This window comes from Ceratotherium simum, chromosome 17 (genome assembly GCF_057802395.1).
Source record: "Ceratotherium simum simum isolate JZ-2026a chromosome 17, ASM5780239v1, whole genome shotgun sequence".
Taxonomy (NCBI): Eukaryota; Metazoa; Chordata; class Mammalia; order Perissodactyla; family Rhinocerotidae; genus Ceratotherium; species Ceratotherium simum.
In genome coordinates, this window is record NC_141916.1 from 12,777,717 (window position 1) to 12,804,120 (window position 26,404).

Below are 26,404 nucleotides of genomic sequence, written 5' to 3' on the forward strand. Positions count from 1 at the left end.
AACGCATCACATAACCTAACTAGGAAAGCCAGTCCTTATCAATCCATTCCCAAATGAATTTTTCAAATAAACATATATCCCTAGCTGACAGCTTTCTAATTTCTGAATTCTACAACAAATGAAGCACTGACACCTAGACGAAATAAGGTACTGCCCTTGTCCACACTTTGTATGGAAATTCTCTTTCCTGTTGTGGGACCCCCACAAGTTTCTAGGAATGCCTCTGGCGTCCTGGGTATTTTTACTCCATAGAGAAATGCACCATAGAAAGATGTAAGTTGGGCGAGAACTGGCTTACCAGCAGATCAACTCCAAGGTAGGTCCAGGTGAATTCTATGAAGTTAATCTAGATACAGATCCCCTTAAGAGCTATCCAAGTCATGTGCTTCCTATTAAAGTGTCCTTGCCCCCCACCAGGTGTATGCACACCTCAGTCTAAGTCACCTCCTGATATGCTCCTCACTCAATAACAGTTTTTTCCTTACCCCCTAGTTCCTCTCTCCTATTTTTAAGACACCGACTTAAGCAACTAGCCAGAATGAATTAACCTAACACTCACAGATACCTTAACCCCTTTCTCTCCACACATCTATGCAAATTGTGGAGACCAAAGATACAAATACAAAAGAAACCCGAGGTAAGGTTTAACTTACGTGGATAAGCTTTCTCCCCCATGAAAAGACTATGTGGCACTCCACACTTGAATACTTGGTATTATAAGTAATTACAATCCCTACAACACACACAACCCCCACCCTATGTGGCAACAGATACACTCAACATGCTTTGTAAAGTATAATTTCCATTTTATTTTTATCCAGAACAGTTTGTCTTCAGTCCTTAAGAACTTAGCTCATTACATAGGCTTTGGCGGAGGTCGTGGGGCAGCACCCTGAAAAATGAAGGAATGAGAGTAAATTGAAAACTATCAATGGAAGACACCCCCCTTAAAGAACCTGACTGACCACTACCCTCCCATCACTAATAATGAATTTGGGCCATAAACACATGGAAAAGTGGTAGATAAGGAAGGAGAACCACACCACTCCATCTGAAACAGAGTCTAACAATTCTTCTTTAGAAGTATCTCTAAGCAAATACTTTAGATGTGGGTCCCACCTGCCTTACCACTTAGTTATTTCACCCATAGACAGAGACCTTAATTTGATATTCCTTATATCCTCACATACTTTTTGTCCATCACCCCTCTGCCTTCCATAACTCCTTTTTAAGATACTTACAGCAGGTCTAAATCTGGGTGGGGGTGTTCGATCCTTCCGGGCTTCACGAGAACGATTCCTGACTACCTTGCTGTGAATGGCACAACTCACACAGTAATGTAGTTTCACATACAGCTTGGGAAGCACATAGGCTAAGGAATAAAAAATAAGAAATACAACATTAAGTATTACATACCCCTCTTGCACTGTTCTTTCTTACTCGTTCTATTATTCAAAATTAAACCTACTTAAATGTCTGTCTGGCACATCTATAAAATTTCTCTCTCAAAGCAACTGGTCACTTTCCGACACCTAAACACATGTGCACAGTTTCACGAATGACTATTCCCCCCACTAACCCATCCTGTCACCATGGGGACCAAATCCATACCCTAGACATAATAAACCAAGAATCCAGTTCCTTCAGCAGTTGCACCAGCCCTAATGCCTACTCCTGGGTCCCTTCTTGTTGCCTAACAGTTAACTTGTCTCAAGAAAAAGAAATGATCAAAACGACATCATATTCCTCCAAACATCAGCCTTGTCGACCAAACTAGACTGCCTCCATTCTTGAAATATTCTTCAAAAAGCTCCGTCTGTACATTTCCACATGTAGTCAAATGTGTTTCAACAATTCAAAAGACTTACTACCTTTACCACGTTTACAGCCAGTGCTCCCCAAGTGTTGACACAAAATATGCTCCGTAAATGCTTCTGGAATCTCACCCCCTAAACAGTCACAAACTAAGACTCAAAGACTGCACTACTCCAAAAATCACCCTCCGGCCAGACGAGACTCAAAACTGCAAACAAGCTAGCATAGATACAGTTTCCAGCGACAACAACGTTCAAGACACATGGAAATTACCTGGGACGCTCCAGAATCTCGCCCATGAACAGAGCCTGCGGGTGGGGTGGGGTGGGGTGGGGTGGGGGAGATTTTAGGTACTAGGCTATCTGCACCGGTCGCGCCAGCTCACTCACCATCGAAGACACTCGCTTCAGAAATATCCCTGACGGCTGCAGCCTCCACTATGTTTCGAATGACGAACTTCTTAATGGCCTTGTCCTTGGGCACGCATCGGGCACAGTTGGTGCAGCGAATAGGCTGCACGTGGCCGCGGCCCTTTTTCGCACGACCATTGTTCCTTCTTTTCTTGGTCTGTAGCGGGACAAAGACCCTGTTACAAAACGGGCGCAGATCACCAGCCCCAGCCCCCTTCCGGCTACATCAACGCCCGCAGCCCCGAGAAAAGTACCACTCAGGTCTCACGTCGCTCCGCAGACTGCTCCGAGCCCGAACATACACACACTCTGCCCCCTGCCCCAGCATGGTCCGGGCTCTCAAATCCCCCCCACCCCCACCACAACCGGCTCCCCGCAACCTCCGCCCGGACCCCCGCGCTCACCACGCGCCACAACTCACCATCTTGAGAACGCGGGCCCGAGAGAGAATCCGGCGGCTGGCCCGGCTCTCTTATATAGCGCGAGATCCCTACGCTCACTCCGGAAGACTCCTTAGGAGACCAACGCCAAGAACAGCAACGCACTTTACTCAAGTTTTCTTCATTATTCAGCGTTTCTGCTGGAATTTAGCGTAGAAAGAGGTTTCTCGAGTTTATTTATCCGTGGTACAAGGTGACCATGGGACTACTTAGCCTGCTGGCGGAGGAAAATTAGAGTTATACGTTTCCCAGCAAGCATCGCGAAGCCCAACCCCGGACGTAATTCTGGGCCTTATAATTATTTGGTTTTTGCGACGCTAGGGGTGCGGCGCAAAACCACGAGTAGCTAGAGGCCAGAGGGAAAGAACTGCATGGTGGGAGTTGTAGTGCTAAGCTGGCAGGCCCCTGGCCCCAAGCACTTATGGGGCGCTACGCCACCGGGGGACGCTCTTGGCTCATTTCTCTGACAATCCTGCTATTTGGTGCCGGGCTGAGAAACGGAAGACCTGGGAGGAAACAAAACATTTTGTTAATTACTCCTTCCAGTATGGAGAGAACCCCACAATGAGGGGCCATGGACAAGTGCATTGGTGCTAGCGCTGTTTCTCATTCACCTTTTTATCCCTGGATCCTGTTAGCACAGTGCCAGGCACTGTAGTAAGCGCTTTATAAATATTAACTCATTAACTCAATAATGCCTATAAGGCATTAGATACTATTGAGTTGTAAGGTAGGTACTATTATTATTCTCATTACAGATTGAAAAACTGAGGTGCAGAGAAGTTAAAAATTTGCCCCAAGTCACACACAGCTACTAAGAGGTGTTCTGGCTACACTATGCTGTGCTGCCTCTCACCTAACAAATGGATGGAGGTATAGCCCGGACCAGTGACTAAACGATTTTGACTCAGACGCATAGTAGAAATATATTTTACATTGGTACTCAACACATTAAACGCAAATACACACACAAAACTGAAACACAAACTTCATGAAACAATACTTACCTTTAGGATGTAATGTGCACTGGTATGTTTTCTATTTTAACATATGCTCATCAAGCCCCATTAAAGTGATTTCACAGCTCATTGATGAGTCTAGCCCCCAGTTGAAACACACTTTCTTATGTATAAGCTCCATTTACCTCTGAAGAGTCTTCAGAAAGTTTTTAGCCTTGAGCAGGAGTGGCTATCTGTGGGCAGCCAACAACCCAGTTGTCTCCAAAATTGAAGAAACTAGGGTGTCAACGGGACCTCCCAGTATTTGGACCCAAGGTGGTACAGACTGAGACCAACCGTTCATTGTGAGTAGTTCTGGAGTCAGAATATACCAGATTCACTTTCCCTCCAACAACCCATCATGGTTTCTCTTAACCTCTAACTCACCTCTAACTCACTTTATTGGGGTTAAAATTTATTTTCCAACTTGTGTTTGGCTTCAAAACAACTATACTCGCGGTCTCTTTTGACTTTGAATTTTGTTAGTTTCAATGGGGCACGGAAAATGATAGGCACTAGGTGGAAGTGTCTTCAATTTTCATTTCAATATCTCATGGAAGACAGAAGGAAGACATTCCCGTATGGAATGGCAATGAAGTAGATAGGCGAGAATAGAAAAAGTTCAGAGTGAAGGGGACAAAAAATAGTTAATATTTAAGAATTAAAGTTAATGTTCCTATCTTGGCTTTTCTTTGGACTTTTACAGCCTGGGGATTTCACTGGCTGCATTCTCTGGCATAAAGGCTTGGGCACAGACTTTGGAGTCACACACCCCTGGGTTCAAATCCAGGTTCTGTCACTTATTGGCTGATGAGTCTTGGACAAGTTATTTTATTCTCTTCTTGGGCTTTTATTTCTTCACTAGTAATGGTGATCATTCCTTTGGGTTATTTCTACAGTTAAATGAATATTTGGCACATGCTTGGCATGAGAGGCTCAAGAAGTTGTAGACCCTATTATTATCATCATTCATGTTATTGTAACTTGTATCTCCCTGGGCATATAATGTGTTTTGCACATTTGCACGGACTAGGTGCTCAACAAAGTTTGATGAATCTCTGCTTTGGATGGATAGGCAAGCTGGGTTTTCTCTCCTATATGGAAGGCACTCCTGGTAGGAAAATCTCCTCCACTTCCCATTCTAGTTTAAAAATTCTTCTGTTCTTCCGTAGCACCAACTTGAGCATTCTTGTTTGGTTTTCTCTCAATCTTAGACTTGTTCACCTCCAAAATGTTTAGCAGTTGCAACAGTAAGTTGCAAGGAGGCCCCCCCCCCCCCAGCATAAAGGCAAGGCAAAGGAAGTCTGCAAAAGCAAGCAGGGGTGTTAAATTACTCATGTTTATTTATAACAGACCTTCAGCCAGTACAGTACAAAACTTACAGTAGTATATCTCCGTTACACAAATATTTACTTACAATATATTACATATACAAAATGCTTTGCAATAAGTCTCAAAAGCTAGTTTAACTCTCCTTGAGAAAGGAGAAAAACACTTTAAAAAAAAAGGGGGCGGGGGGAACCAGAGGAAGAGGAGGAGGTGAAGGGGTAAGGTCCAAGGAGACACCAAGCATAGGTTACAAATGAAACCCTGGGAGAGAGAGAGAGAAGAGAGGTGGTATTGCACTTGCTTCTCTGTTTTTTTTTCTTTGTTCTTCATAACTTCTGATTAAAAATATATATAATATATATATATATTATATACACAAGGAAAGAAGCTGCCAGAAGTATTACAAAATCCCATCCGCAGCTTGGACACTGACACAAAAAAACAAAGGTCTGGAAAAGTGTCTATTTAGAAATTTTTTGTGTGGTGTTGATTTTGAATATCAATATAAAAGGAAAACACCTCTTTTCTCCATGTGGGTTTCAGTGTTGGTTTTTTTTTTTTCTTTTTCTTTACTTTTTTTTATGCAAAAGGAGCTGGGAGAGAGCATGAGGATGTTTGAGGTTCCAGAGCTAGAAGGCTCTGGAAGGTAGGATTTTGTACCTAAGACCCTGGTTAAAGTGCAGTGATGGTCTGGAGAGAGATAGAGTGCCCTTCTCTCCCCTCCTTAGCACCTGGTCTTGCCCTTCCAGTCTCTGCTCTCATGGGCTCAGAGTACAGCCTCAGAGCATAGTCCTTCATGTTCCAGGAGGTTACAGGTGCCGAAACTGACTGGGGGAGGGGACGGGGGCACCCTAAGGCTCTGATACCCCAGAAGGGACTAGTCCTTATGAGGTGTCACCAAATACACAGCAGACACAGAAGAGGTGGTAGGGGGCAGGTCTAATGGGAAGGGGCTCAATAACCAGAACAGTTGAGGAGAACCCAGGTATTAATCTCAGCTCTGCTGCCATCCTGAAACAAGGAGCCAGTTCCCTGGGGTGCTGTTGAGAAGACTCTCCTCTTCTCTAGAGACCACTCTCCTCCCAGCTAACTCCCCCATCCTCTGCCCCTGGCAGCATCTGTTTATTGCTACATTGTCAAGGAGGAACAGTCAACCCACAGTGCCCCTCCCTGACAATCTGGTTCTCTTGGGGAGACCACATAATGGAGGAGAAAAAGGAGGAAGAAGAGAAGTTTTTTTAGGGTCCTCCTTCCCATATGAGGGTAAGGTAGACTCTTCTTAGAGCCCTTAAGGGCCCCAATCCCCGGGTCTGTTCCTTAGCCAACCCTTTACCATCCCCCTAAATTATCCCTGATAGGGAGTGAGAAAAGTAGGAGGCAAAAGAGCCAATAAGGAAAGGACATGTGGAAAGAAAGATGGAAGGGAAGAGAAAAGGAGAGAGAGAGAGAAGGACCAAGTGTTACAACTTGTGAGGTGTTGTGTTTGGTTTTTACTTTCTTTTTCTTTAAATATAGAAAAACAGCCTTTGGTTTGAATCTCAAGGAAGCAGAGAATGGGATGGTTGTGGCGTTGGGCCGAGAACTCTTGTAGAAAGAGACCGCCACTTGCAGTGGAGCTGTATCTCCTCCTGCCCCCTTCTCACTAACTAGGTTAGCCAAGCCGCCAAGGGTCTCTGCAGTAGCCAGGAGGAGAGTGCCCCCTCCTGTCCTACATCTGGGAGCTGAGTCTAGGAGGGGGCAGGTAAGGATGACCCCCAATTCAGTTGTGCCCATCCCACTCTTGCTGGGACAAGAGTGGAATGGCGTGAGGGGCACATGCCCTTGCTGTTCCTGGGATAATTTTTGGTTATACTGAAAATGAGAGAAAAGAGACACCCTTTTTTCCCTGCCACTGATCCTAAGGACAGGGCCCAGGAGCCCAGGAATGAGCGGCTGAATCCTGCTGGGGGTGAAGAAGAAGGCAGCATGACTGAGGGGTTGAGATACCCCTGTCATCAGGCAGCAACCCACTAGTTTCTCATAGGACAGGGACGGCAGGAGTCCCTGAGAGTCTAGGAAGGTCACTAGAGTGAAGAAGTTTGAGAGGTGGAAGAGAAAGAGAAGAATTCTGACCCACCCCCTTCCCATGCCCTGGTTCCCAATTAGGCACCTGTAGCTCCCAACATGTCAGAGACGGAGGACTGCAGACCTAGCCTTTGCCCCTGAGAATATAAAATTGGGGCACTCCAAGGAGAGAAGAACCACCACTGAGTAGACCGGCAGGTTGAAGAGAGTAGAGCAGTAGTTGGGGGTTGTCAGAGGAGGGAAGAGATGTATCACATCCTAGAGGGAGATCCCGAATGTGGGCTTTGGGGAGCTCATATTCCCAGGGGGATGTCAAGAGAACCCTCAGTCCCACAGGGCCTGGAGAGAATTTTTTCAGCCCCTCCTACTTCCAAATGAGGAAATTCTTCATTCGTTCAAGAATAGTGCAAGCTGCCTAAAGTGAGAGGGCACAAGAGGTATGGAGTACCAGGTTGAAGGGGCCCAGAGAGGAGACATAATGCCACAGAGCTAGGGGAGGGCCACAAGGAGCTATCAGCATCAAAACTAAAGAATCAGGTAATGCGAAAGGTGAGGACTTAAAGCAAGAAGCTCAAGGTCTCTTAGTACTAAGAGGAGCTTCCTACCCCCGGGCCTGTGGGAGAAAGCTGGATCAAAGAGGGAAAACTTAGGCCTTAAGTGGAAGGTGACTGTGGGCAGGAGGGTGGGGGAGTGGCAAGTGACTGATATAAGTTAAAAAAAAAAAAGCAAAATAAAAATCAACTAATTATATTAATAAATAACTCTGTGAGTATGCCAGGATGAGAGGAGAAGAGAAAAAAGAGAAACATAAGCAAAAGACCTGTTTCATCACAATGCTTAAATCAGTCAGGGAAGAGGAAGAGAATAGGTGAGGAGGGGTCAGGGTCAAGTGTGAAGTCGGGTAGCCAGTGGTGGGGGCTACATAGCACAACTCCTTGGGATGTGGTGGGGACGGGCTAGACTCCTGTAGGTAGGGCAGGGGGGTGGCAGGCTGAGGGGAGGGCGGTCGGTCGCTAGCCTACCTTGTGCTCCCCCCGGACAATGTGGGAAGAGAATTCGTACCGGTCTTGGCTGTGGTAGCCACAGATGTTGCACTCGAAAGGGTCTCTGAAGCCATGGCAGCCCATGTGGATAGTGAACATGACATGGTCCAGGAAGAGGATGCGGCAGTGCTCACACTTGAAGGCCTTCACAGGCTCACCGCTCTCGCCCACCACCCGAAGCACTTCCTTAGAGGGGCCAGGGGTGCCCCGCAGTAACCCCTCCTGTGGCTTGGGGTCCTCTTTGGCGTAGGCAGGACTGGGCCGGCCCACCACAATGGTGGGAGGAGGCTGGGGTGGGGGACCCTGAGGGAGGGATACCACCCCCCCAACCCGATCTTCGTGGTTGCTTTCTGTATCTGTGGAGTCTTGGCAGCCATTGCTGGGGGATGCCCCAGGGTCAGTCAGGGGGCCTCGGGCCCGGTAGAGGAGGGGACCTCCATCAGCCAGGTCCTCGGGTCCCTCACCTGCTTCTCTGGACCCTGGAAGCTCCAGTCGACCGGGGAGGGGCTGCATCTGGGTGTAGACAGAGCTGATGACGGGCGTGAGTTCTGAGATGCAATTGGTAGGTGGAAGGCGGAGGGGACGCAGATGCTCTGCCCCCACAAAGGCCAGAGAACCTCCAAAGCCAGGCTCCAGGCCATGGTGTGCCACCAACTCCACATCCTTCTCATAGCCGCCCGAGTTCACATCATAGGGGAGGTCCGAGAGGCTGAAGCGCATCTGCTTCTCGCCTGTGGAGAAGAGGCTCTCAGCAGGGCTGGTGGGAGAATTCCTAAGCTCCCCAGGATTACTTTGTTTTCTTACCCACGGGGATGGCTGTAACATTATTTACTACCACTCAGTTACTTCCCTGGAGGTCAGGTCCCCTATGGGGCCGCTCCCCAACTCTAGGCTGTAATCTTAGAGAAGGACTCAGTCCCAGCCCACTCATCTTTACTACTTCCTTCATTATTCTCTGTGAAGCTCCAGGTCCTTAGAGAGGGCCAGGTGGGGGGATCCCGTACGCACCTCCTCCCTCTGACTCTAAGGGCTCTTCTCTCGGCCACCATAGACTCAGGTCCTCGATATTCTCAAAAACTGGGAGAGTCTGATCCCCCTGACCCCCTCCTCTTACAACCAACTCAAGAGCCCTCCACATTGCCCCTCTCTACCCTCTCGAGGTACATTCTCCCTCTTCACTCCCCTCCTGTTCTGGGGATAGATTCTGAGCACCAGAGACCACCAGAATGCTTTCTTTCCTTCAATCAAATCTCCAGACCCAACTGGTCTAACGGCTCCCAGAGCTCAGATTTAGATGAGCTGTGGCTTAAAGCTGATGTCTCCTCTCCAACTGGACTCTTACCTACAAACTTCTGGGGGGTGGAACGCTTGCGTTTGGTGAGGCTGTTGGCCAGACGATCAATGAAAGTTGGCCGCTCAGAGGACGAGTGCAGCATGGAGTCTGGCACCATCTCCAGGTCACGTATCTCATCACCTAGTGGGAGGGAGGTGGGGACAGGTAGTAGCAGCTGAGTGGGGGTAGCACTGGCCCAGCAGCCTTCTCCTGGAGAAAACCAGCAGATCAGCAGCCAAGGAAGGTCATACCTGATGCCTGGGAAATGGTTCTGTTTACTTCAACCTGTCTAGAGCTCGTCCTAGCAACAGTTCAGACAATTTGGAGACAAATATACATCTGACCCTTGATTTATTTAATGTTTCCTTGTGTTCTCTCTCTCCCACTAGACTGAGAAAATAGACCAGATCCTCCTCTACCTCTGGATCTCCCTTAGCACCTACCACAGGGCTTGGCCCCAACTGGGGTGCTCAGCAGATTCACTGAGGTAGCTGTCCCTTTTCCATAGACCTCGTCCCTTTGGGGCGGGAGGTGCTGGAATCACGCTTGTCCTGCACTCCCTCCTGCCCTGCCCTCCACTCCCCCATAGCCCCGCCTGTGGCCTCACCTGGTTGGCCAGCCAGAGCTTGGGCTTCAGTGCTGAGACTCTGTAGGTAGTTGTGGCACCGCTCTTTGTGCTCCTCCAGGGTACTCTGCTGTTTGTAGCTGCGGCCGCAGTAGTTACACTTGTAGGGCTTGCCCACGGTGGGAGAGGAGACTGTGGAGGAGAGAGGAGAGAAACAGCATCAGAGTTACTTCTCCCAGTGCCCTGGTTCCACAAAATCATCCAGGAACAAATGTATACTGGCAGGAGGAGGAAGGGGTATTGCTCAGCTGAATTCTTCTGCTTGTTTTCCCTTCTCCAACTTCAGCTGTAAGCATGGACTGATGACCAAACCTTGGAGAAGAGGGACAACGCACAGCTATGGGAGGAGAGGGGGACCTAGGGCATATAGCTTTGGTCTGCTGGGGGGCCTCAAGATGGCCACATTGCTGCTTGAAGGAAGGGAGGACCCAGGGACTTTGTAGGGGCTCATCCCTGGCAGGCAGGCTGGCCCCACCCCAGGATCTCAGAGTCTGGGGCCCAGACTGTGGTTTAACCTTTCCATGTGGCAGGCGGGTGTAAGTGCTGTTTATCAGACAAGGGGATTTTTTTGCTTACGAACTATCTGCTTCGGTTTGGGGGAAATTGGTGGGCTGGGGTAACAGAAATGACAGCCCTTAGATCTGCCACGTGGGGAGGGGCAGTTTTCACTGACCTTTGCTTGCACTGTTACCTCCATCCCTAGCCTGGTTTTACTGCTTATTTTTCTTCCTGTCTCTCTACACTGAGATACCAAGAGAGCCCCAGAAAAACCATCGCTGAGAAAGAAATTCTGAGAAGAGAAAGAGAATAAAAGAACAGAGAGGAAGAGAAAAGAGAAGAGTAAAAGGAAGAGAACACCAACTTTGGGGGTCTTTTTTTTTTTTTTTAAATAAAGAACAGGTTATGAAGATTTTGTTTCTACTGAAGAAAAAAGATTGGGAAAAGAGAGATTGACACTTCCTTTAAAGACAACTTTTGAGATGATGTTTGTGAGAGAAGAGAAAAAAGTGAGAGAAACAAGGTACTGTGTATTTTATATTTTATGTATCTTGCTACTACTGAGCAGGAGGCAGGAGAAGGTGTCTCCGGGAGGCTGGTAATTACTACCCCCCCGCCACACACACACACACACACACACACACTCGCCGAAACTGGGCCTTCACTCAGTCAGTCTACTGCCGTTTTGCTCTTGCTCTGTAAACCCTAGTATTTGGGGGATGAGAAGAACGCCATGGTCCCCATCCACCCAAGACTCTTGGGGAAAGGATTTAACATCTGGATAGGAAGCCCCATTTTTCTTATAGTGTGGGTTGTATTAGAAAGCATCTCACAGAGATGGGACCTGACAGTGTATCTGTGTCTGCTTCTGTCCCTAATAATCTCCTACAAAACAACATCCAGAATCCACCCAGCTGGCCTAGCCGCTGTTGGTAAGAATTCTAGAGGCCAAGCCATCCTTGTTCCAAACCAGCAGGGGGAGCCGCCCTTTTTCTGAGAAAAAGGAGGGCGACTCAGGCACCGGACCTTGATGGGGTTCCAGCGAGGCTGCAGAACAGCTCTGTGACCCGCAAATCCTTTTTTTTCCTTCAGTGCTTCAGTTTCCCTGTCAGCAAAATGGGAATAATAACATCTACCTTGGAACTTTTATGAGAATCACATGAGGAGACACAAGTGAAATACTTTGTAGATTATAAAGCATGAATCAACGATCATCTTTCTCTCTGTTTCTCCACATAGATAGAGACAAAGGTCCCAGGTCCAAGGTGAGAGAACCTAGAACGAGGTAGGTGGCTAGAAAAAGTAGAGGGTGGTGAGGTGATTGCTCTGTGCCTTTAAATCTTGGCCCAGGAGAGTTTAGGAAAAGAGAAAAACAGCAAGGAGAGTTTCCAAGGACAGACCCTACTAATTCTTTCCCCTCTGCCCTTCTTCCTGCCTGTTCCCAATCTTGAGCTCCCTCCTTCCTGCCAGCTCAGCTCCTGGCCTCTTCCCAAGTCCAAGCCAAAAGCTTGAAACTTAGTAAAATGCTTCAAAAATGCTATCTGTCCAGCTGACTCAGATGTTGATTCAAATAGCCTTGGCTGGGCTAGAAAACCAGGTTAGTCCAGTTCCCTGGCACTGTTCCAAACACTGACCTCCAGGAACCCTCTGGACTTGTTCTTGCCTCTGGGAAGACGAAACTTCTTGGAATGGGAAACAGACATGGGATACTCTTTCCCTAGGCTTCCTTTCTTCCAGTTTGGGAAGCCCATAGATGGTTTCAGGAACCAGGAGGAAGTAAAGGAGAGGACAGAGAGTGCTTGCCCGAGACCTCTGATGTTTCAGGGGGAGGTGAAGATGGTGACAAGTGTGGGGCCCGGAACAGATGGAGTGGGAGGAGGGGTTTCCCTGGCGCTCAGAAGTGGGGGGTGATGGGGCACCGATGGTTCTGGAATCAGCATGAACTTTAAAAAACGAAGTCAGGGCCGGCCCCGTGGCTTAGCGGTTAAGTGCGCGCACTCCGCTGCTGGCGGCCCGGGTTCGGATCCCGGGCACGCACCGACGCACCGCTTCTCCGGCCATGCTGAGGCCGCGTCCCACATACAGCAACTAGAAGGATGTGCAGCTATGACATACACCTATCTACTGGGGCTTTGGGGGGAAAAATAAATAAATAAATAAAATTATAAAAAAAAAAAAAACGAAGTCAGGGAGGGTGACTGTTAAGAGCCAAGAACATCACCATGCTCCTTTTGCTCCATGTCACAGAGTGTGGCAGACGTACAATACCCCACCAAAGAGTCCCCCAGGTTCCCCGTGGGGCCCTGCTGCCCAGGGAGGGTGTTGGAGAGGCAGGGCCCTATCCGCTCTGTGAGTGCTCGGCCCTCCTCAGTGACGGACACTGTAACTCCCCAAATACAAGAGAAGTTGCTGAGCTTTATTTACTGGGTGTATGGGGCTCCCACTTCCTCCTCTCCCACTGGGAAGGGCACTGACCCGAGTGTGTGCGGAGGTGGCCAGTGAGTGCATCACGCCGGCGGCAGGCGTAGTTGCAGAAGGGACATTTGAAGGGCTTCTCCCCAGAGTGCAGCTTGATGTGGCGCAGCAGGTTCCCCTTCTGGGTGAAGGAGGCACCACACTGGTTGCAGTGGAAGGGCCTTTCACCTGCAAGTGAAAAAGCAGATCCCAGAGGCCGGGTGTGAGGACCGCTGAAGGCTGAACCTAGTCCCCCACCCTCTGCCCCACACTGCCCAAGGGAAGGCGCTCAGAACACATTTCTGAGAGGCAGGGCTGTGCCACACACACAAGTCCGGCTTTATAAAGATCCCTTGGGAACAGTCTTACCCTGGGAAGATGTGGATTAGGGGTGTGTGGCAGGAAGGAGGGCACCAGGCCTGCAACACTGCGCCAAAAGACCGTTATCAAAAACCGAGCCCCACGGGGCCCACTCTGCCCCAGGAGCCCAAAGCCCGAGGAAGAGGCCTCTGTTTTTTTTTTTTTTTTTTAATCATGAGATGGGATAAAAACAGTACGCAGGAGTCCTACTCCTGTTGAACTATAGGATCCTCCTTGAGGCTACAACACCTTCCCCTCCCTCACCTCCTGAGAAGAATTTCAGCTTTTCTTTATAATGACAGCTGAGGAAAGTGCCAGGGAAGTAGAAGTGTTGGGGGAAGCTAAAGTCTACCCCCCCTTTTTTTTCCTCAGCCAGAAAATGTGCTGGGAGAGCCACTTCCCTTTCTGAGACTACCCAACTCCAGGCAAGGCCTCCGGGCACCGCCCCTGCCTCTCCAGCCCACCCCGGGCGCTCCTCCTGGAACCCCTGGCTCACTCACCCGTGTGGCTGCGCTTGTGCACCATGAGCACGTTGGGTCCGATACAGACCATGCCGCAGACATCACATTTGAGCTTGCCATTGGGCAGCCGGATGCCACCAGGGGAGTGTGGCTCTGGCCCACTCCCATCACAGTAGCCCAGGGGCTCTGACAACGAGTCTTCCACGATCACACTATCGTCCTTTTCCAGGAGCCGCTCATCTGGCCCCAGCAGTCTGCTCGACTCCTCATCGCTGTACATCTCCACCTTGATGGAGTTGGCTGGAGGGTGGGATGGGGTTTAGGATAGAGCTAGGCAAAGGGGCGATCCTTCCCCCAGGCCAGAATGGCACTCCTGAAGTCCAAAAGTTTGTCTCAAAGCCCTGAGACATTCAGGCTTTAAAAGAGGCCAACAGTCTAGGTATCCTGGGTAGTAATATCAGGGTCCTGCTGGGACCTGAAACCCAACCTTTTCCTCCTAGCCCACTGACCAAGCAAACAGGCTTCAAGAGAAAAAAGTTGGGGTACATAGGATGTCTTCTGTCAATAGAGAGAGAAGGAGGCTAAGGGGAGCCTTGTTCTCCACTCTCTTGTCATTAAGAAATGTCTGGCTTGGCCCTGGGCAGGAAGCCAGCAAGTAACAGTGGTGGGAAAACGGTCCTAGGAAGACCGAAGAGACAGAGGGCTAAAGAGAGAGCAAAAGTGGAAGACAGACATGGCTTACATTATCCTCTCACCCATAAGACTGAGCCCCTCTACTCCCCTCCATAAAAATCTGGAGAGGGGGATGGAGGAGGGAGGAGCCATTGAGGAGAAAGCTTTGGCTCTAGCTCTGACCTACATTCCTGGCTATTCCAACCATTTAGAGAATGTCACAGATCTAGGGCCAGCTGAGGAGGGGCAGTCATGGGGACCTTCTCTGGGCAGGAATAAGTGGGGGTGATGAGGAGATCCTTCTCATCTCTGTTTCCTATCTAACTCCAGCTCATGACCATTTCTATCTGCTTGCTATTCCAACTCAGAATTTCTCTTTGGGGCATTTACCTTAATCCTACCCATGCCTCTTTTAATTCTACCCTGGTCTGGCAGTGACTATTCACTCTCCTTTCAGAAGTCAGGAAATCCCTAGACACTGAGCTCCTTAGTGCTTTTAGAGACTCTGAGGAGGAAATCAGAGGCAGGCAGCGATGGGGGAAATGGCTGCCAATGGGAGGTGAATCCAGGGCCAAACACAAATGGGGGTGCCTAGCGCCAGGGGAGGGTAGGAGGATGCACTTACCACTGAGTGAGCGGCTGGGAGAAGAGTGCTGGCTGTTGGGGGTGCTCACCGAGGGCCCCACTGGGGCCCCGAGGAACTCCTTCTCCAAAGATGAGTCCCCGCTACCTTGGAGGAGAGAACAAGAGGGCAGGTGAAGCTCCAGCCGGAGCCATTTGCTGTCCTAATCTTTTCAAAATTCAATGAGATTTCACAGCATTGCTATTGCAGCTATGTACAAGGCAGCATTGTATGCTGGGCACCATACCTGTGCCCTCGCCAGCCTCGGGGCCTGGTGCTGACTTCCGCGAGCTCAGTGGCTGCGCCTTGCCCACCCTACCTTTATCTAGGCCTGAGGGGAAGAGCATCACTGCCTGACGTCCACAGGAAGCAGGGCTGGGGCTGGGCGGGCCAGGGTGGAGAGGAAAATGGGGGCCTCAGGAGGGAGGTGGTTCAGGACAGACGTTCTTCCCCACTGTTCCTCTCCAGAGCCCCCAACACCAGGTTCAGGATCTGCAGGAAGGGCAGCTGGAATTGTCCCTGAGTCTAATGATAATAGTAATCATAATGATGGCAGCTAACATTGAGTGCTTACTATGTGCCAGGCATTGTTTTATGCACTTTAAATGAATTATCTCATTTAATCTTCACAAAAACCCTATGAAGTAAGTGCCAATATTATTTTAATTTTGCAGATGAGGAAACTGAGGCACAAAGAGGCTATGTTACTTGTCCAAGGTCACATAGCTGATAGCGGTGGAACTGGGATCTGACCACAAACAGTAAGTGCCCATGCCCTTAACCACCAACAACACAGCCAGTTGGGGGCACTGCTTCAGGAGGGGAGAGCTGGGCCCATTAGACTGTCTACAATCAGCAAAAATTTGACTACTCTAGAAAGCCTCCTGTCTGATACGATTCCAATCACATATTTACTACTTGATGTTCCCTTGACAATAAAATAATAGTTTATTCTCAATATATTCATTTTAACTTGTTACAAATTGCTTTGTAAAAATGCTTTCGAGAGTTTCATGTTTTTAAAAATCAGATAACACACTTGAAGATACGAATCACGTCTTTAAAAAAAAAATCCCTCCTCCCCACAATCTTCTATGCAAATATATAGGTGAAAGAAAACACGTGTAGATAAACACATCCACAGACACAGACACATATCACATATGTAGGTACACATAAAGAGAACATACCTATGAGATAAACATACCCATAGCCTTCTACATTATCTGCTAACATGAACATGCATGGATGTGTGCACACAGGCCTAAATATGGAAGAGACAGAGAGAGACAAACCCTAAAATTCATCCCTAAAGTCCACCTATTAGTACTTTACCCAATTTCCCAGCTATGTACATACTTACTTTCACAAAATAAAGATTCCATTATAAAATGGTTGGAGTCTTGGGCCTGAGGCAAGAAATCCGGAACACACCCTCCTGAGGGATCCCTCTCCAGCTTTGGTCAGTGGGAAGAAAACAACCACTCAGGACTTTGGGACCATTTCCCATTTATATCCTCTCCTAAAAGTCCCATTTCCCCCATTCTAGCCCATCAAAGCCTGATTTTTCTATAGAAAAAGCCTTACAGCTTGAAACTGAGTTTCCCCAGCTGCGGCTCTTTAGATGAGCCATAGTTAGCTTAAAAAGTTGCCCAAAATCCGAACCACACACATATCATGAAGTGAGCATCTCAGAGTTGCAGGTTGAGACTTGTAGACTCAGACCCAGTTTTAAAATAGGTCTTTTCAACTAAGTGTAGGGTTTACTGAGGTTTTATAAGGGCTGATTAACCCTATACCTATTTCCTTTTCAAACGTGAGTGCTGACTTGCCCTAAATCACTTGATGTTAGTAATGGGGGAAGAACATGGCTCTGGGCTCTGACACTGAGTCCTTGACCCTAAAAGGATGAGTGAACTTGCTGGAAATTCATCACTAGTCCCAGCCCACTTAGGCTGAGGCTGCCTCTTGGGGCCAGGGGCTTGATATATGGGGAAAAATATCCTTAAAGGGACATTTAGGGACACTGAGGGGAAAACATCCTTTGTGGTTCTCCTTTTGAAAGCCTGGGAACAGGAGGAAGAGCAGGTGCCTCCAGAGTCACACCAGTAGTTCAAGAGGCTCTTTGATGCCATTGCCCTCCCTAGGATAAAGGTGAGAGGGAAAACAGGCTCACGTCTACTTTTATGGGGCTAATATATAAAAATGAATCCATTTCAGGGGCCAGAAAGTCTTAATGGGGCCCCAGGGAATTTGAGTTCTAGCCCGAGGGTGAAGGGGACTACAGTCAGATTTAGGAAGTTCAGAAGTTCCTCTCTCAGCCCCAGAAACCCCTGTGAGGGAATTTCAAATGCCTGGGACTCCCAAGAAATCCCAGACTGTCAGAGCCAAGAATTAAGGCTGCTCTCAGGTCTCAGAGAAATTTTCTTGGTCAAAGTCATCATAGATTGGCTGAACCCCCAGAGGGCAAAGCCAAATCATGAGGTTCACGTCAGAGGAACTAGGAGGTGGGTAAAGGGCAGAAGAGCAGGAGGGAGAGAAAGGAACCAGGGCAACGTCCCACAGGCTAAATGTGTTTCACATGCCAGAGACCAGCCCTCCGCTCCTGCTGCCCGTCCTCGATCCCTTCAAAGAGTGGCTACCTCTAGGGAATAGCCATGAGGTCAGGGAACCTCCACACTTCTCTGCAAGGAACCTCATCCTCACTGCTTTCCCTTTCTTGACCATGGGCTCAGTGTGGCAGGATGCTAGCCTGCTAGCAGGGAATAGTGGGTACAGGAGCAAAGAAAGACGCCCATCCCCAGCTCTATTGTGGGGAGGAGGCTGAGGCCCCTCAGATCTCTGCTCCAGGCTGAGGCATCTGCTGCCAAGGCTCCTCTTTACCTCGATTCTATTACCCATTCCCACCCAGGCCTGTCTCGGCATTTCACCCTGGGCAGCTCTACATCTGTCCCCAAGGCCTAATCAAGATGTCACCACAAGCTCCCAGTGTCCAAGTCGCAGTCTTTGCTTAGCAACACCAAACACCCTTTCCCATCCTCCGCAAGTGTGAGGAATGCCCCCTCCCCCGCTACACACACACACACACACACACACACACAGCCCCCATCCTCTCCCTCTCCTCAGGCTCGGGAGTTGTTACTGAATTGGCTCCCTAGCCCCAGCACCCCCTTCCCCCCTCCACTAGCCACCTTCTGCCTGAACTTACATTATCCTTCCCTTGCCGGTGAGACCCTGGGGTGCGAACGCGGCCGCCGCCTTGGAAACGGCGAGGGAGTGCGGGTGGTGTGTGCATGTCTGCGTCTCAGTGGCAGGCAGGGGTGAGCCCAGCCACTCACCTTCCAGGAAGCGTGGATTCCTGGAAGTGAGGGGAACCGCCGTCATTTCGCAGGCAGCGGCAGTGGCACGGTGAGCAGGGGCCCACGGCTGCAGCCAGCAAGAAGAGCTCAGCCCAGGGTGTATGTGTGTGAGTGTATGAGTGTGTGTATGTGTGTGTGTGTGAGAGAGAGAGTGTGTGTATGTATGTGTGTGTGAGAGAGAGAGAGCAAGCAAGCGAGCACACGCTTGGATGTGTTTGGGGAGGGGGCTGGAGGGAACGTATATGTGTGTCTGGTGTGGGGGATGCTAGGCTACAGCATCCCTTCCCAAGCCAGTGAAGGGGTAGGGGTGGGGGTGTGCACAGGGAGGGGAGGCAGATGCAGTTGCCCTCGTGCCCAGCAGACAAAGAGGAACTGCACAACAAATGCCTGAGAGAGGCAAGAGTGTGTGCAAGAGAGAGAGAGAGAGATGGATGGGCTCTCGGGGTGGGAGGGAAAAAGGGGGGCCCCCCAGGGAAGGCCCAATCCTCTGCCAGCTGGGGAAGCCAAGGCCCCAGAGGTCACGGGGCCCAGGACACCGGGCAGCTTCAAGGCTCTCAGATCAGCAGAAAGCCCCTCCCCCACCAAACTCAGGCACTCGTATTCCCTCCTTTCCCTCCTCCTCCAGGAGTGAGGTTGCTCTCTAGATCTGGGGACTGACAGCCCCGTCCTTCCTGGCAGAGAGAGGGCCCAGCAGTCTGGTCTCAGGCTAGTGTTGCTCCATGGCCCTGAGCCCTTTGAGATCCCAGGCAAAATACTGGTATAATCTCCCCCCCTCCCCTCCCCTCCTGTGCCCCTGGGGCCCGGCAGCAACAGCCCTGGATGAATCCGCCTTCTATCAAGACAAGGCCTCTGCTCCCTTCCCTTCCAGAGGAGCTGCTCACTGACGTGCTGACCTACTTTGGAGACTAGATTTTCTGATTCCAAGAATTTGGGGGTGGGAGGGGCTGTGAAACTTTGAGGTGCCTACCCCTGGATTCCTTTCTACTAAGGTTCCCTTAAACATTTCATGGTCTCAGAAAACTTGGGACAAGCACTGCTCAGTCAATTAATTGCATGAGCTGGGGTTGAGGATCTGTTTCCCTTGAAAGATAGGGAATGGGGGTGGGAAGAGAATCATGTGATAAATTAACGGACTCCTCTTCCTTCTCTCCCCCAGGAGGAAATGATCTGCACCTTTAGAAACAGATAGAGGGAGAAAAGATGGACTTTCTGAATCAGGTTCTGTGAGGTGGGAAAATCTCTTCAAAGAACAGGAGAGACGCCCCCTTCATCAAGTAGCCAGGCGAGGGAAGGCCACCTGGGGTGGAGGCAGAAGAGCTGTGATGACCTTGAAGGGGCTGGTATGCTTTAGGAGGGGCCTACACTGCAGCCTTCCCCATGGCTTCCATATCAGCCCAGGAGAGATAGTCAGTCACGGCTCTCAGATGCTCCTCAAGTGGACTGTCTCAGGCGTGCCCTGCCCTGTGGGGCTACTTTTCAGAGCCCATGTTAGCCCTCCTTTGGCTTTCCCTTTTCCCTCTCTAAGGCAGCCCCTGACATCTAGAGTTCTCAAAACACAGATGAGGGGTTTCTGGCTTCCACTTTCATTCAAAAACCATCCTGTGCAGAGGCCTCCTCTTACCTAGGAAATGCCGACCTGCTGAAAGCAGAGGAAGCTTGGTTTCACAGCACAGTGAAGCAAACACCCTTAGAAGTTTTTCTCTGATACCCAACATTCTCCAGAGACAGGACTGAAAAGCACTCCAGGGGCTATTTCCCCAGCCATCTTCCTAGTGTCTCATTTGCCTACCTTAGGGCAGGGACTGGTTTTCATCTGTCGGAGTGTTCCCCAGCACTAAAGCAGGGTCCTTGAGTGTACATGTTGCTCAATAGTGGCTTTCTGAATAGGCTTAACTGAGCAGGAGGTAGGAGGATTGCCTGATTCCTCAGAAGGGCCATAACTTTAGTTCCAATAAAGTCTCTTTCAATTATATCAGTCCATTGGATCCCTGTCACTCTGGGCAGCATGTGGCAGGTATCAAATGCCTTTACCCATTCCAACTCCTTCCCTTCTTAAATGAGAAAGGGGTCAGAGTGAATGTCTTCCCTTCTCTTCCCTGGGTGTTGCCAATGACTCATATGTGTGTCTGACCCATCTGGCTATCTCCCTTAGTGCATGCCCATAATTCTTCCATTGGTCCCACTTTAGGGTAAAAAAAAAAAAAAAGCTATAGGTCATTTCTACAATGGAGCTTGGATTTCTGATGGGGATAGTCATCATGTCAAAACCCAGTTCTGGCTTGCCTCACCTCTTTTAATCATTTCCTGCCCTGACATTCTAAAGGTCCAAAAAATGATTCCTTCCATCACAGAGACAAACTCTGTCTTAGGCCGTTTCCTACACCCTCAGAGGGAGCCAGATAAAGTTCCTCTTTTTTTTTCACCTTGTTAAACTTGGAGAGGATCCTGATTACTTTTATATCTCTAAAAGCCATTCATGTTATAAGCGATGATCGGTCTCAGTAAGAGTATTTGGCAGGTATAAAAAGCTACAACATGTTATGATTATTGAAAAGGATTGAGGGAGGGGGCCGGCACTGTGGCGTAGCGGTTAAGTGCGCGCGCTCTGCTGCTGGCGGCCCGGATTCGGATCCCGGGCGCGCACCAGTGCACTGCTTGTCAGGCCATGCTGTGCCGGCGTCCCACATAAAGTAGAGGAAGACAGGCACAGATGTTAGCTCAGGGCCAGTCTTGTTCAGCAAAAAGATGAGGATTGGCCTGGATGTTAGCTCAGGGCTGATCTTCCTCACAAAAAAAAAAAGAAAAGAAAAAGATTGAGGGAAAGGAGAATTAGGCTCTATTTCTCTACTTCAAAGGCTGTAAGTTGTTGGCTCACTGGCTGAATTCAGCCCATAGATAAGTTTGGCTTGCCCCATGGAACATATTTTAAAATACTGAGTCGTTATTTATTTATTTATTTTTTTCGCTTGAGGAAGATTTGCCCTGAGCTAACATCTGTGCTAGTCTTCCTCTAATTTGTATGTAGGTCGCCGCCATAGCATGGCTGCCAATGAGTGGTGTAAGTCCGTGCCTGGGAACTGAACCTGGGCCGCCAAAGCGGAGCACACCAAACTTAACACTAGGCCATGGGGCCGGTCCCTGAGTCGTTATTTTAAAATGGAGACATTTCATATAAAATCTGGATTTTTCAGTTCTCTTAAAAAATTGGAAGTTTTGGCCACACTGGATACACATTCCCATATGGCAGTGACTGGTGGACACTGAAAAGCTGCTGCTCCTTCAAGTAGCACATGTGTTCTCCAGTTCATGACAGTCCCCACTGTCCCCTTCTGCTCATCATCCTGACCCAGTTTACTCATTTACACAGCCAACTGGCACCTGCAGGCCTCTGAGGTTTGAAACCCTGCTCTACTCTCTACCTGGCTGGGAGAGAATGTTGGGTTTGGCTGGCGACTTCAGCGCACAGGAGTAGGAACCATATCTTCCTTCCATCTCTTTGCTTCAAATCATTCCTCTCTCTGATAGTCTCCACTCGTATTCCCCTCCTATTCCCTTCCTCCATCCCCTAAGAAGTCTGGGAAGAGAATCACTATTTAGGGAATATAAAATGACCAAAATGAACGTGCGCTACCAAGCACTACAGGCGTGAGTGTCAGCTCTGTAACTGGGGAACTCAGAGGTCCTGTGCTAGGCTAAAGGCTCTCTACTGTGCTCCACAGGAGAGTCTGCTCCCAGCCCCTTACAAACAGAATGCACCAGAGGGCGTACCAGATATATAGGAGCGGCCATTGCAGTCTTCCATGTCCATCTCAGAGAAAGTCTGCTGAAAGAGAAAATAGCTGCTATTAGAAGCCAGATCTGGGAAGGGAGGAGGTTTCTCTCTAATGTTCTGGAGTTAGCAAGAAACCTAAAGGACCACTTAAGTGTGCTCTGACTGTGACCTAAAGAAGAAAAACCTCATACTTTGTCCTTGTGAAAAAGATAATACCTCGACTTACAAACCCCAGAGTCTCCTCCAACCCACAACTTCTGCAGGCTTCCTCAGCCTCTGGGGTGGAAACACTGTCTTATTCCAGTGGTCCTAGCTGTGTTGTTTTGAGAATAGATCCTCTCTCCCTGTAGGTGGAACTGATGCTGTAGGAAAGGAGACAGGTCACAGCTCAGCCCTCAAGAGGCAAAGAAACAGCCCCATAGAGGCTCTATACCTTGTTAAGGATGAGGCAGTAATAAGAGAAAGAAGAGGGATTCAATCAGTCAAGGGGGGGCCGGCCCAGTGGCGCAGGTGGTTAAGTGCGCGTGCTCCGCTGCGGCAGCCCAGGGTTCGCTGGTTCGGATCCCGGGCGCGCACCAACGCACTGCTTGTCAAGCCATGCTGTGGCGGTGTCCCATATAAAGTGGAGAAAGATGGGCACGGATGTTAGCCCAGGGCCAGTCTTCCTCAGCAAAAAAAAAAAAAAAAAGAGGAGGATTGGCAGATGTTAGCTCAGGGCTGATCTTCCTCACCCCCCCCAAAAAAAAAAATTAGACCTTTAAGTGGCTTCCCCCACCTTCTTCTCAATTATGTTGCTATGTTTATTTTTTTTTTTAAGTGTGGGAGGGAGAGCCTGAATTTAAAATGCAGGTTAGTCTATTTGAAAGAAGGCAAGCAGTAATTGCCAGTAGAGTATTAAACAATCAAGAACTGAGAACAATTAAAAGTGATAATTTGTTGCAATGAATTATCTCCTTAGGAGCCTGTGGGAGGAGGAAAAAAAAATCTATTTGGTGGAAATTTACATACATCCAAAATTGCTTTCACCAATCATCTAATGAAAAATAAATAGCCCAGGGGTAGATTTTGGGGTGCAAGAGTGGGGCAAGGGAACAGCCTGCGCTGCTACCAGGACTCTTGGTCTCTTTGAAGGCTCTCACTGAGGCAGATGGATGAAAATTGGGTTTTCTTGTAATACTATATTGATAAAGGCGGGGGTAGGGGGTTCTCGAGGGCACATAGGGGAAAAGTATCTATTACCCTGTTTCTCTCCCAACCCATTATTCTTGTCTAGTGCTGAGAGACATCATACACTAAAACCTCTCATGAGGGGCCAGCCCCGTGGCTTAGCGGTTAAGTGCGCGCGCTCCGCTACTGGCGGCCCGGGTTTGGATCCCAGGCGTGCACCGACGCACCGCTTCTCCGGCCATGCTGAGGCCGCATCCCACATACAGCAACTAGAAGGATGTGCAACTATGACATACAACTATCTACTGGGGCTTTGGGGAAAAAAAGGAGGAGGATTGGCAATAGATGTTAGCTCAGGACTGGTCTTCCTCAGCAAAAAAAAGAGGATTAGCGTGGATGTTAGCTCAGGGTTGATCTTCCTCACACACACAAAAAATAATAAAATAAATAAATAAATAAAACCTCTCATGAGAAAGCCAGAAAAATGGGCTTTCCTTCACTTGGCAAAGCTGCTCTCCCTTGGATTTCATCAGAGAGATTCCTAGCCTCACCCAGGAGGCCTGAGTGTGGAAGAAAAAATTCTCTAAGTTTATTTTCAACTCCTCTTTTCTTCACATCCTCCCTGGGATGGACTGAGCTTTGGGACCAGACTGCTAGACCAAGCCACAATAATAAGTGCTTCCTTGAAGGTTCCCTTAGGGGCAACGATTAGAAGAGCCCAAGCCCACAGTGGTTAGCAAACTCATACCCTCTGGAACTAGCCATAGAACTTGTGGTGGTGAGAGATCCAAAGATGAGGGAGGGCAGTCTGGTACTAATGGGGCCCCTTTCATTTCCTAATCATTAGCTCCATAATTGCCCTTTGGGATTTTTAAAAAGTACTGCAAAATTCAAGACGCCACACATGACTTCCCTCACAGACACACACCCATGCAGGAGAAGCAAGAGTGAGCAGGATTTTCCCCATTTTCTGCTTGGAGAAACAGAGGCTCAGAGCAGTTAAGTGACTTGTCTCAGGGCTCATGGTGAGACTGGAACAAGAAAAAGAACACAAGTCTCCTGCCTCTCTGAGCTGTGCTCTTTCTATTAAACCACCTTGCTTTCAAAAGCCAGGGGTACTCAAGGCCTTCATGGATCTGCTTGCTTTTCTTTGGCTCTAACATCAATGAAGGCATCTTCTCCTTTGGTGTGATTCCTGTGGGAGTGGGGTCTGTTACTTAAAAAGGAAGGACAATTGTAAATGTGATTGTATTCTTGACTTCTCTTTCTGCTAGTTCATTATTACTGTATAGAAATGCAACTGATTTTTGTAAGCTGATTTTGTACCCTGAAACTTTGCTGTAGTTGTTGATCATTTCTAATAGTTTTATGGTGGATTCTTTAGGGTTTTCTATATATGGAATCATGTCATCTGCAAATAATGAGAGTTTTACTTCTTCCTTTCCAATCTGGATACCTTTTATTTCTTTTTCTTGCCTAATTACTCTGGCCAAAACCTCCAGTACTATGTTGAATAGGAGAGGTGAGAGTGGGCACCCTTGTTTTGTTCCTGTTCTCAGAGGGATGCCTTTCAGTTTTTCACTGTTAAGTGTGATGTCGGCTGTGGGTCTGTCATATATGGCTTTTATTATGTTAAAGTACTTTCCTTCTATACCCATTTTGTTGAGAGTATTTATCATAAGTGGATGTTGGATCTTGTCAAATGCTTTCTCTGCATCTATTGAGATGATCATGTGATTTTTATTCCTCATTTTGTTAATGTAGTGTATCACACTGATTGATTTGCAGATGTTGAACTATCCCTGTGTCCCTGATATAAATCCCACTTGATCATGGTGTATGATCCTTTTAATGTATTGCTGTATTCAGTTTGCCAGTATTTTTTTTTTATTTTTTATTTTTTTTGTGAGGAAGATCAGCCCTGAGCTAACATCCATGCTAATCCTCCTCTTTTTGCTGAGGAAGACCGGCTCTGAGCTAACATCCATTGCCAATCCTCCTCCCTTTCCCCCCCCCCAAAGCCCCCCAGTAGATAGTTGTACATCATAGTTGCACATCCTTCTAGTTGCTCTATGTGGGACACAGCCTCAGCATGGCCGGAGAAGCGGTGCGTCGGTGCGTGCCCGGGATCCAAACCCGGGCTGCCCCTAGTGGAGTGCGCACACTTAACTGCTAAGCCACGGGGCCAGCCCAGTTTGCCAGTATTTTGTTGAGAATTTTTGCATCTATGTTCATCATCGATATTGGCCTGTAATTTTCCTTCTTTGTGTTGTCCTTGTCTGGTTTTGGTATCAGGGTAATGTTGGCCTTACAGAATGAGTTAGGAAGCATTCTGTCTTCTTCAGTTTTTTGGAATAATTTGAGGACAGGTATTAAATCTTCTTTGAATGTTTGGTAGAATTCTCCAGAGAAGGCATCTGAATTGGGCTTTTGACTTTTGGGAGGTTTTTGATTACTGTTTCAATCTCTTTACTTGTGATTGGTCTAGTCAGATTCTCTACTTCTTCTTGAATCAGTTTTGGGAGGTTATATGAGGTCTAAGAATTTATCCATTTCTTCTAGGTTATCCAATTTGTTGGCATATAGTTTTTCATAGTAGTCTCTTATAATCCTTTGTATTTCTGTGGTATTCATTGTAATTTCTCCCCCTTCATTTTTAATTTTGAGACTTCTCTCTTTTTTTCCTAGTGAGTCTGGCTAAAGGTTTGTCAATTTTGTTTATCCTCTCAAAGAACCATAAATTTCCCTCTTAGTACCACTTTTGCTGCATCCCATAAGAGTTGGTATGTTGTGTTTTCATTTTCAATTGTCTCCAGGTATTTTTTTATTTCTCCTTTGATTTCTTCATTGATCCAATGGTTGTTCAGTAGCATGTTGTTTAGTCTCCACATATTTGTGACTTCCCCAGCTTTTTTCTTGTAGTTGATTTCTAGTTTCATAGCATTGTGGTCAGAAAAGATGCTTGATATGATTTCAATCTTC

General features: G+C 48.2%; 2 protein-coding genes across 7 annotated transcripts in view; both read right to left on the minus strand.

Annotated features, from left to right (window-relative positions):
• Positions 1-785: 785 nt before the first annotated feature.
• On the minus strand, positions 786-2,807 carry RPS26 (ribosomal protein S26). The gene is made up of 4 exons (XM_004429228.3): positions 2,647-2,807; positions 2,205-2,382; positions 1,242-1,372; positions 786-892 (listed from the first exon to the last, which is right to left on the minus strand). Exons 1-4 carry the CDS (start codon positions 2,647-2,649, stop codon positions 857-859), a joined length of 348 nt encoding a protein of 115 aa, XP_004429285.1. The 5' UTR covers positions 2,650-2,807; the 3' UTR covers positions 786-856.
• A 2,182-nt stretch (positions 2,808-4,989) lies between these two features.
• IKZF4 (IKAROS family zinc finger 4) overlaps positions 4,990-26,404 on the minus strand; it is a 30,465-nt gene continuing 9,050 nt past the window's right edge. For 4 of the 6 annotated variants that reach the window (XM_087442256.1, XM_087442253.1, XM_087442254.1 and 1 more), the window contains 7 exons: positions 22,252-22,303; positions 15,128-15,232; positions 13,870-14,130; positions 13,031-13,198; positions 10,040-10,189; positions 9,442-9,573; positions 4,990-8,830 (listed from right to left, as the gene is read on the minus strand). In XM_087442256.1, coding sequence (XP_087298382.1) covers positions 8,070-8,830; positions 9,442-9,573; positions 10,040-10,189; positions 13,031-13,198; positions 13,870-14,130; positions 15,128-15,232; positions 22,252-22,291 — 1,617 coding nt within the window. In that variant the 5' untranslated portion in view covers positions 22,292-22,303 and the 3' untranslated portion in view covers positions 4,990-8,069. Of the gene's footprint in view, positions 8,831-9,441; positions 9,574-10,039; positions 10,190-13,030; positions 13,199-13,869; positions 14,131-15,127; positions 15,233-16,487; positions 16,582-18,332; positions 18,991-22,251; positions 22,307-26,404 lie in introns of those variants that run through there. The other 2 variants (XM_004429226.3, XM_087442255.1) reach the window with 2 other exon arrangements.

Bases quoted from the DNA above. Each gene is read 5' to 3' on its own strand.
- RPS26 (XM_004429228.3), bottom strand. The intron at 1,373-2,204 runs GTGAGTGAGCTG...TTTATTCCTTAG, and splicing joins TGAAGCGAGTGTCTTCGATG to CCTATGTGCTTCCCAAGCTG. The intron at 893-1,241 runs GTAAGTATCTTA...TTCATTTTTCAG, and splicing joins CACCCAGATTTAGACCTGCT to GGTGCTGCCCCACGACCTCC.